The 11,049-nt window shown below is 43.2% G+C and overlaps 1 protein-coding gene across 1 annotated transcript; it reads right to left on the minus strand.

Moving 5' to 3' along the window:
- Positions 1 to 1,077: 1,077 nt before the first annotated feature.
- Positions 1,078 to 10,912, minus strand: PCTP (phosphatidylcholine transfer protein). Its single transcript, XM_071573892.1, has 6 exons — positions 10,697 to 10,912; positions 7,588 to 7,705; positions 4,188 to 4,267; positions 3,684 to 3,855; positions 2,987 to 3,054; positions 1,078 to 2,486 (listed from the first exon to the last, which is right to left on the minus strand). The coding sequence occupies exons 1-6, from the start codon at positions 10,895 to 10,897 to the stop codon at positions 2,421 to 2,423; spliced, it is 705 nt and encodes a 234-aa protein (XP_071429993.1). The 5' UTR covers positions 10,898 to 10,912; the 3' UTR covers positions 1,078 to 2,420.
- Between the last annotated feature and the right edge of the window lie 137 nt (positions 10,913 to 11,049).

The raw sequence follows: 11,049 nt of genomic DNA on the forward strand, positions 1-11,049 counted from the left end.
AACTACAGTGAGAGAGTACATTTGGTTATGAATTATCCTCCAATCTAGAGGAAGGCAAGTCTATGCTCAGGGAGAAATTGCTCTCAGCTGACTGAAATGTAAGTACCACTAGATGCCTTTTGAAAATGTTGGTTATCCACAGAAAACCAACACAATGGGAAACAAAAGTGTTAGTGGGAAGATATATCATCTACTAGCAGGCACTAATATCAGATGGTTATGTCCCTCTCTTCTCACATTTTTTGTTCCACTAAATTATAAAAACAGCCAATGACCTGCTTGAGAAATGGAGCATCAACCAGATGTTTCCTGAGCAAAGACGACTTGTGTTTCCCTTCCCACATCATCTTCGGAGGGGCAGCACCACTGACTGTGAGTCTGACATCACTCACTGCGTTGACTTTGGGTTACTGAGAATCGTTCCTTTCCTTTACCTTCCAACTCAAATACATTGGTTTTACACAGAGATCATATGGAAAGAGTGGATTTGAATGACTAGAACACAATGTGAAAGAACGTTTTATATTTATTTCGCTACATCATCATTCCTAATAGAAATAGGGAAGTGGGGGAGCCAAAAACCAGCACTTCTTTTTGAGAACAACACGCAAAAACATGTTTCTGTAGGGGCTGATAATTTAAAAACAGAAGTTCTGTATGAGAACAGATTCAAAGCTCAGTTTAATTTAAGGAAACCCTGATACTGTACTTTGGAGCAGATGCCTTTTTATTGTCAGAAACTGCAGCATTTTTCTAGTTCTGTTTGGTTACTGAGAAAACATCATTAGTCCCTTGTAATCTGTAGTGTGATACCAACCAATCTGATAATTAGGGTAGGATACAGAAAATTACTCCAGTCACAATATTCCATTTAGAGAAGAAACCACATCAGACAAAGATGTTCTTCCCTAGTAACACAAGACAGGTGTAGTAACCCAGACTTAAACTGGTGTCACTGCATATTTATGTCACTAAGAAAGCCCACAGGTTTTGCACTACTGTGGCACAGAGGTCAGTTTTATTCAGAAAGAACTGGAAATTAATTAGTTTGCATCATTGTTCCAGGAAGATTCATCCTCAGCTAATGCCCTTTGAAAATTTTGTCATATCATGTGTAACACTGTAACACTCAATCCAGTAATGGTGTCCAAGTCAAAGATACTTGAAAAATGCCCGAACTTCTGGCACGAAGCTCTTCAGAACACATGGAATCCTGCTTATTTCTAATCCAACTTATTCAAAATCCGCTAAAAATAAAGCAGCCCATGATATCAGCCTGTCATTTGTGACCTGTCCAGTACAGCCACTCTTACACGTAAGAGACAGAACAAGAATACTACATGGACAAAATAATGATTTATTGGAAGCAAATATTCACACCAAGTAAAAAGGTAATAATTTCAACCATTTCTTTTTTAACAAGACAAAGCTACCCCATTACAAGATTTATTCAGAAACAGGATTAGGTTTAGGAACAATGCAGAATATTTTAAATCCCTGAGATTGAGGTCCTCTCATCTTTTATGCATTCCCTGCCCCAGCCCTCATAGAGGCACTGGAAACGCTAAAAGCATTTGAGTGGATTACCATCCAAAATCACAGTTTCAGTCTTTACATCAGCATGAAATTAAAAAATTCAAGCAAGCTCAAGCCACACATAAAGTTCATTCACATTCAGTGGCAGGCCCCCAGTTTAAAATTACTTCCCATTTCAAGCTGGTATCCAAGCTGCTTTATATATAAGGCCACTGACTTTGAAGATAAAACTTGTTCCCCTTAAATCACATATGGAAGAAGCCAACTCCTTTTTCTTCTAGATGAACACAGCTAAGGGTTTTCCTATGGAGGCACAGAGCTGTGAATGCAAGGTTTTAGGCTCAAGTCCTTTTACATCTGGACTTAAAGCCATCACAAGAAAGCTTAATAACACAGAATTCTAATTTACCCTCAGCATTTTTTAGGTTTGCAGCAGGCAGGGAGTTTCAGAAGGACAAACTTGGGGAGGAAAAGTGTTTCTCCTATGCAATGCAAGTTGCATTACTGAGTTTCAGTAGGAAGCCACCCTGCAAGGCAACACATATGGAATCTACAGTCCAAGTTCAGACATTTTTCCCAGCAATATTGTTGTCTCTTGTCCAAGGATGTAATATATCCATCCCAGAGCTCTAGCTAACACTACAAAATAAGCAAAGCTACACTTGAGTACTTTCAAAGGCTGCAGCTGATGTTGGTGTTACCTTGTCAGTGGCCAGCTCTTCAGATGGAGATGGGAAAAGGATCTAATAAAGCTCAAGGCATAACCTAACTAAAATAAAATCCTTTCCAATATTAGAGGTAGATTTCATCCAGTGAAACATATATAACAGCCACTCCTGGAAGTGCAGAGCTCTTGGAATTAAACAATTAAGATCAATTTTGAGCTATGTGCTCTTAGAATAATTAAGGCAAGCTTTTTGTATATCCTTCAAGAAAGCTGGCACACCACTCTGTAAAGACAAAAACGGAAAAGTCATTCTTACATAATGTAATCAATAAAAACTGTAAGCAAGATGAGAATTCCCATTATACAGATCAAGGCTTCCAATCAGATACAGTTCTAAGATACAATTCTAAGATTTGGTACAAAGCAGCAAACCATTCCTTTAATATTTTGAGAACAGGCTGCATTACTGAAGTTTGTTTGTCTTTAGACTATTCGTATGTTCTCTGGAATGTGGATTTTTTTTGTCTTGCTGCAGAAATTTACCTGCCTGGTTGATTCACCAAAGGAATTTGACAGGAGTTAATAAATAGAATAAATTAGGACTTACTGTAATGAGAGCAGACAAAAGCAAGACTCTAACAAGGGACTATGTAAGAGCCAGAAAGGTGGATACATCCATTTCAGAAAAAATAATTCTACCTAACATGCAGAAGATGGGGACTGCAGTGAATCCCTTGTTTGAAATGGATTACCAAGTGTCACTGTCTGTTCACCTTCACTTACCTTGGCAGCCCAGTTGACCAGCCACGATGGAATCATGCCACCAGCATTATCAAAGTAGTACATATAGACTGGAGATGAGAGAGAAGCCACCAGAAAGTTATCTGAGTGCCAGCTCTAACACCCTATGAGAGAAGCTGTTGGTGTGCAGGGCTGAAGTGCCAAGTACAACAGCTCTGCTCTAAATTCTTCACAAAAATGGCAACTTGCCCTGAAGTTAAGCTGACAGAGCCATAACATTAATTTAGATTATTGCAAACCATTTTAGGGACCCTGTCTTATAAAATAATGTTGTCTTTGAAGGACTAGTCTCAGACAGGAGTCAATCACTAGGCAAATCCTTTCCTCTATACATCTGTCAAACATGATACTGAAATCATTGCTGAATTAAGCAGATTGCAGCAGAGTCTCCCCAGCTGAACTGGCTGGCAGGAAAAGGAGTGCTGGGGGTGGGGTGGGATAGAGGGGCAGAATGGCCAGTAAACTATTCTTAACTACCCAGCCCAGCTGTTAAGTAAGAGGTTCTACACAGTGGCACACTGCACTGGACATTTTCACAAGCTTCATTGATTTTAAAGTGCTCCTAAAGCGCTCCTATATCCACTTCATAGTTTTTAGTTCAGAAGTTCCCTCCTTGTGCATTTTGCTAACACACATTCTCTGTCTCCACGACTTGTGACACATTTTCTTGGCCTCTTACCTTTAGATCCAGCCTTGCCATCACTTTCAATTGCCAGACTTTGTTTGTAGCTCTTAACTCTGATAATACCAGGCTTTTCAGGGCACTGAGGAACAGACACACTTTGAGCCAACACAACCCAGATCTTCCGCCCATCCACATCCATGTCCCGACGTTCCCGAATGTAGACATACTGTATTCAGAGTTGAGGAGACATGTCAAAGCACTGTCAGTTTGATGGAGGATAAATTGACAAGTGAATTCCATTACAAACAGCAGCTCCCTCAAGTTATTCCTTGTGCTTCTACATGATTCAGTCCTGCAGAGAAATAACTCTGTGTGAGCTCTGGCTGTGTGTGGGAAGAGGCACCCACGCTCTTCTTCATGTTGTGCATAATCATGTAACATGAGGACTGCAAGATCTTTTAGATCAAGTGCAGCAGAGCAGTAGAATCAGCTCATTGTGGGATTCCTGGATGACCAGGTAACAAAAACAGCAAATGGAACAACAGCTTGAAAGGATACGTCCCTGTTTGAGAGAGGAAAAGGGTATTTCACTTCCCAGTAGATTACTTTTTCACCATCATATGTTTTCTCATACAGTTCTACAGATGAAAGAGGAAGACTGTTAGACATTTTTAATTTCTACTGCAACAACGTGGCATCAAGAACTGCTCAGATTCCCGATAGGAACACATTTTACACATAACTCTGTAATCAAAATTGATTTGTGTGCAAAGTTGTAGCAGTATAACACATTAAAAAGTTCTGCAGCAGGGTTGTTCAGGAACCAAATACACAGAAATGGGTGGTCTGTTCTCCTGTGGCAACTAGATTCCTTGGTGGAAAAAAAACCCAATCAATCAAACAAAAAACCCCAAAGGACAGATTCTGGGCAAGGCAGAGTGAAATTCCTTTTTTAGACAATTTTCTCATTCAAAGCCTTTCCATCTCAAAGCTTTTTCCTTGCCTATGTATATTCTGCACAATTCTAAGTCACGATATGGTTCTTCACAAGCATGTCATAATTCTTGTAAATTATTCTGGGATAACATGGAACTAGTGCATCTCTCTAACACCTGAAGAGATCTTACATGAGAGATTAACAAAGTTTCGAAAAGCTATCAGAAATTTCACAGCAGTATATACAGGCAGCAGTGAACTAGAATCTTGAGCAGCTTATGAGCCTTCACTATACCACCGTCAGTCTGCCTGGCAACTCAAATCAGAAGGCATCCCAACAGGAAATAAAGTAACCCAAGAACAATGTCTAAAACATGGCACTGACTCACTCAGATAGCAGTGTGCCATGAAAGAGAAAAATTAGTTCAAATCAAACTACGTAAACTTGAACTCCCATCAACTGTACAGGTTGTTCCCTTGAGGCAGAACTGCCACCAAGAGGGTAATGGACCTGCCAAGCCATGGGGCTGAGCCAGGATCAGTTCCTGTCATCTCAGGGTCTGGAGTTACAAAGGGGGTGTGATGCAGAAAGGTGGTTCACCTTAACAGGCACAGTAGTCTTTTCCTCCTTTAGAGCAGACTGTCCTGAGTTGCTCTGTATCCTCCAGAGCTAATCCCCACAGCCAGCCACATCTCTTTCAGTGCTTCTGAAAACGAGGCTAGAACTGACTGCTAATTTTATTGCTAAGGCAAGAACAGTGCCACAGAGGGAGATTCTTTCCCTACAAAACATGTTCCAAACCAGGCTTCTGTTAGTATGTTCTGGAAATCAGCTGTCACCCAGGAAAACGGCTTCTCCTCTTCTCCAGGCTGGAGCAGTATTGGATGCAGCTGGTGTTGTAATAACCCACAGCACTACGCTTTCCACCAGAGGTCACTGCAGCATTGGATTACTCCCTTTACTTTTATTTCTAACCACAGAGCTTAGCTTTCCTTTTTCAAAGGCATTAAGACTCTGTTTTAAAGACTCCAATACAACTGTTATTACCCCACTCATTTACCTTTGTGTCTTTGCAGACACAGGAACAGCAAACAACAGGTAACACACATCTCACCTGGACAGTTCTGATCAAAGCAGAATACAGTGCATTTTAATCAATAACCAGATTTGGTATCACTACAAGAGATCACAAGTCCATTCTATTCGTAACAGCACTTGTTGCTTCAACAGTCAGTTATTACTGTTACGTTGTTGGGAAGTATGATCTCCACCAGGGCAGTGTTGCATCAGGAGGAGCAAGTTTCACTGTTGCTCAGGCCCAACCATTTTGTATCATGCCACACAAGCACTTGGTGTCTCAGTGTCTACTCTGTAGTTTAGCCACAGCTTCCCTGCTGAACTGGCAGCTGCAGCACAAGCCAGGCCTCAGGATGTCCACATCTTGTAGATATTCTGGACCACACAGGAGCAGCTGCATTTCACCTGAAAAGGCAGCTACTTCTACCCTGGTCAGGTTTTTAACTCTCCTTTGGGCTGCCACTATTGCACAGCTATAAAATCACTGAGGAATACAAACGGTAACACAGAGAGCAAGGAGGGTCCCAGGGGAAGTTTTCTGGGGTTTCTCCCTAAATGGAAAAGGAGAAACAAACATGCTTAAATGGGTTACATGGAAAATGTTGGCTGGCACTATTTCATCATAGGTACAGGGAAGGAATGGGTGGGTTTCTGTCAGTTTTTAAGCTGGAAGGAGAGCCTTGCTGTTATGTTTATGCCTTTTACAGATGTTAACTCTTGAAATGCTGGACTTAAAGCACCAGCACAATCATAAGTTCACAGATGAACAAACTATGGCCAGCAAGGATATAAATGTCAGCTCTGTAACGTTATCTAGGTTTTAGTTTAAGGGTGTAGCTTCCCCCAACAGCTTCCTTTCTTATCTCTAAGAAGGCATTACAAGAAAGCTACTGACCATTTTGACAAATAAAACTTCTTAATGAAGACGCCACGCCTTAAACTTGACCAAGTACTAGCATGAGTCAAATGTAGCTCTCTGTATCAATACAGCCACCATGGAACTAACAAGCAAAACATTCAACAATCCTTTGCTTTTTTAGCACATTCTTTATTCAGCAAAACACTGACCAAATTTCAGTTTTATTGGCCTGAAATGATTTCAAGCACAGGCTTAAAAAGGAAAGGCTCTCCATCTCTAAAATAAATGGATTACTGAATGCCTGCATCAGCTGAATCTTTACCTTGTAACTGCTGACTTAAGATATTTTAACATCATGTGGAGAGCCAGGTTCAATGCCCTTTTTTGAAGACAACATTAAATAAACACAACTAAATTAGTTATTCCTTTCTCTGTAAGAGCCTGAAGTCACCAAGTATTCTCTCGATACACCCATTCCTGATGGTAAAAGGTGCCAAGAACAATCAATGCTTCCAGGAAAAGTGATTCCATCATGCATCAAACTGATGCAAGCCACAGGAATATTTTTCACAATGAGAACAATCAGCCATTGAAATAATCTTGCCAGGGAAGTGGTGGATTCCTCAAAACTGAACATTTTTAAGACTCATCTGAACAGGGTGCTGGGCCGTCTTGTATAGACTGTGCTTTTGCCAAGGAAGGTTGGAGCAAATGATCCTGGAGGCCCCTTCCTTACCCCTGGGACTCTGTGGTCACTGTCCCACTGCCATACATGAAGATGCTCAAAAGGCACCATCTCCACTTCTCCCTAGAACACCTACTAGAATTTAACCTAGAAATTACAACAACTAGAAGCTACAAGGTGCTCCAGCACAACCAGAGGAGAGACATATGCTGTGGAGACATTAGCTGTTCCATATCAGTGTTTGCTTGTGTATCTACAAAGTGCAACCTTATACCGAAAGATACTTAAGTCTGGCCCAAAGTCATTAGATACAGCAACTTTACAATACTTTTGAGGAAAGCTTCAGTGGGAAGAATCCATGTGGAGTAAAACTTGCTTTATACTGCCTAGATGAGCTTACCTTTAACATACTGATCCCACTGTTTTCTGAAATCCAAGTCCATGTAGACATCTGCACACAGTTTTGGAGGACAGTCAGCAAGCCCACCAAAGATTTTATACTCATAAAGTCCTGATTGCTGTGGAAACAGAATGGGGAGAGGAAAAGTCACACAGGAAAGGGAAGTACTCTGCATCAGGGAGAATAGCTGAAGGAAATTAGGTGGGGCACAAACTACAAAAATGCTCAAGAGCTGTGAAAGCAAATGTTCAAAAAACAATGCAAGATTCAGTCTTTAACCTCTCGACTTTTTGATCTATACATGAAAGTTTAAATCCAGCCAGGCTGACCTGCCCTGCACAATGGTTGTTCCTTCCCTTACACGAGTACCCTTTTACTTCAGCAGTAGTTCCAAAGGGAGCATGTTTCTTCACACACATCCACACCCCTTTTCATCTCCAGTGGTCAGTGTGGATAAATCCTGCCCACACTGAAGCTTACCAGAAGCATTAAATTCTTGTGGCAAGGTCTCCAGACCCTATAAAACACTTAAGAATCTCAGCCATTTCCAGGAGGTTACCAAGTACTGCAGGATCTTGAATAAGCTTTCCAGTAAGTTAGGTCTGCTTATACTTCAGACTGGGATACAAGAATGGTTTACAGTGTCCATGATTATGTACAATGCACAGTATCTGGCTGGAATACTTATCAGCTATTTTCTTTCTGAAAGCTGCCTGCTCTGAAGGAGTGGGGGGCAGGATATCTCCTATGTTAATGCTTTTAATGTTACTCTCAACATATGGAAACTCCATACGTGCCTATAGAGCAATGTTTGTACTATTGTTAGTACCAGTTCAGGACTAAATTAGAACAGAGTATTTTGAATATACAGTGCAGGAGTCAAATTCAAACATTTCCAAGGAAAGAGTGAACCATTATACAACATTCCATTTGTGAATAGATCATTTCTCTTCTTCTCCTCCCCTTCACAAATCAGCTCTAGAAGATGAAGATTTGAAGTACCAGAGGATAATAACATGACCAAGAAACTTAAGCTACTCATCTTCACTGTGCAGCACCTGTGCAGCCCCATGTACTCACCCTCTTTGCAAAAGGCACCAATATTTTTATTTTCACAAAAAAACCCTAACTGAAAATATCACACCTGAAACTGAGCTGAGTCCCAAAAGCATGTCCCAAAGCACAACACTGGGACTTCAGCAAGTAGTAACCTTGCAGGAAATAAAACAGACAAAGAAATACAATGAAACCAGCAATTCTCAATAAAAAGGTTATAACAAGAGTGAGATGTTTCAGGTTTTCAGAGGCCTATCAGCAGGAGAGTCAAGCAGCTGGCTGGAAGACAACACTGAGCAGGAAAGCCAGGAGAGATCTATTAGTGCAGCCTGCAGAGAAGGTGGAAAGACAAGGCAGAAAGAGAAGGCAACAGGAAAAATAACTGATGCCTTCAGCTTCCTGAAATATCACTCTATACTGGCCTTGCAACTCACTAAGCGTTAAAAGCCAATTTTCCCAGTAACAACTTGAAACAAAGACCTTCATCCTAGATTTGGTTCTTCTTCTTCTTATATGATAATTTGAAGCAACTGAAAGACAAAATAAACAGGAGATTTATTTCCCAGTACAGTAAGAAGATTGGACTTGAGAAGGCTGGACCCTTCCATCCTACCTAGCCTGTCCATCCAGCCTAGACTTGGGGCACTGTATACTATGCAAGGAAAAAAAAAAGAAAAAAAAAAGAAGACAGATTCTTCTAATTTTCTTTTTTTTCTTTAGTTTCAAATGGTCTTTTTAGCTCAATAGTATTTCTATATAAAGGCACAAGAAGGAGAAGCCTGAGCTGCTTTCCATCTCACCAGCTGCCATTTATACAACTGCGGTAAAGCCACTGCAGAAACACAGAGTACTCCAGCACGAGCCTCATGGACACCTGGTCCCTTTTGTCTGGCTAAATCCAGCCTCCAGCTTCCCAAAGCTACTTTGCCTTCATTCCCCATGTGATGCATTTACAGGTCTGTGGTGAACTCCTAAAGCCTCTACTTCATCCACTCCAGAAGCGACACTCGCAGCACCCTCTATTCCACCAGCATATTAATTAATTCCTGCATGAATACCTGGCAGTCGCCACAGCCTTGCCTGTGCTGTGTGCACTCATTGATAAGGTTGTCTTGCTATTGCCAGTTATCTCATCCACACTGTAAACAGGGCTATATATCACCAAAAAATTCCAAGGTCTGCAAAGTGATGTGCTTCTAAGGAGGCTTTCCCCACCTCATTTTGCCTTTTGCACAGACCTGTATGTTTGCTGGTTTTTCCAGCGTGACCATGTCTGAAATTAGCTTTCAGAATACAAAATACAAAACTGTCATGAAAATGTAAAGAACAGCTTTGTAAGGAGTTGAGAGGAAACTATGACCACTGAGCTAAAGAAATAGCTTATTTAAAAGTCATTGATAAATTATAAATCAGCATCAGAATAACAACATTCACTGTTAATCCCTACAAGTCAGTTCCAGGAGCCTAAACTACTGAACTTCCGTAAAGATGTTAGTCCCCCAAAAAGGGGTAAGCAGGAATTTCATTCCAACCCTTCCTGAACTACCTACCGATTTTAGAGGGAGACAGGTGGAAAATCAGTGCCAAGGGAGTTTTGGCGAGACACAGGGGGGTAGAGCCAGGGGGATGCCCTGCACGGGAGGTGCTCGAAGCAGGTGTGCAGGGACAGAGCTCCGTCCCCTCACCACGCACATCGCTCAGAGGGGGTTCGGGATCGCACAACACACACCCCGCCAGGCCACGGCTGCTGCTGCCGCCGAGCGCATCTTCCCCCGGGAACTCCTCCAGCCACCGGCTGTTCACAACCCTCCAAAGCCTCGCCGTGCGCGCCTTCCCCGAGAACCCGCGGCTGGGGGTTCATCGCGGCCGAGCAGCTTTGCCCATCAGCAGTTAATGGCATTACCCACAAAGCTGCTTTCTGGGAGCCTGGCGTAACCCGAGCCCAGGCCGGCAGCTCCAGCCTGGCCTGTGTGGGGAACCGGCGGCGCGGGAGGGCCGTGCCCAGTCCCATCGCGGGCATCCCCCGCCCCGCTGCCCGTGCCCGCCCGCCCACCTCGTGGTACAGCCGGTAGATCCTCACGCCCATGGTCTCCACCAGGAGCTGCCATGGCCCCTCCGCGCCCGGCGCCGGCTGGTCCAGCTCCCGGAAGGCGGCCCGAAACTGCTCATCCGAGAAGCGCCGCCGCCGCGGCTCCTCCATCCCTGGCATCCCCTCCATCCGCAGCGTGCCCTCCATCCCCGCCGTCCCCTCCATCCCCGGCGAGCGGGCGGGCACAACCCACGGCCGGACAGCCCCGCCCCGCGCCCGCCCGGCCCCCGCCGCGCCCCGGAGAGCTTGCGGGGCCGAGGGATGCGGAGAATGCGGGGGATGCGGGAGATGCGGGGGATGCGAGGGATGGGGGGGAT

This window comes from Pithys albifrons, chromosome 19 (genome assembly GCF_047495875.1).
Source record: "Pithys albifrons albifrons isolate INPA30051 chromosome 19, PitAlb_v1, whole genome shotgun sequence".
NCBI classification, from domain to species: domain Eukaryota; kingdom Metazoa; phylum Chordata; class Aves; order Passeriformes; family Thamnophilidae; genus Pithys; species Pithys albifrons.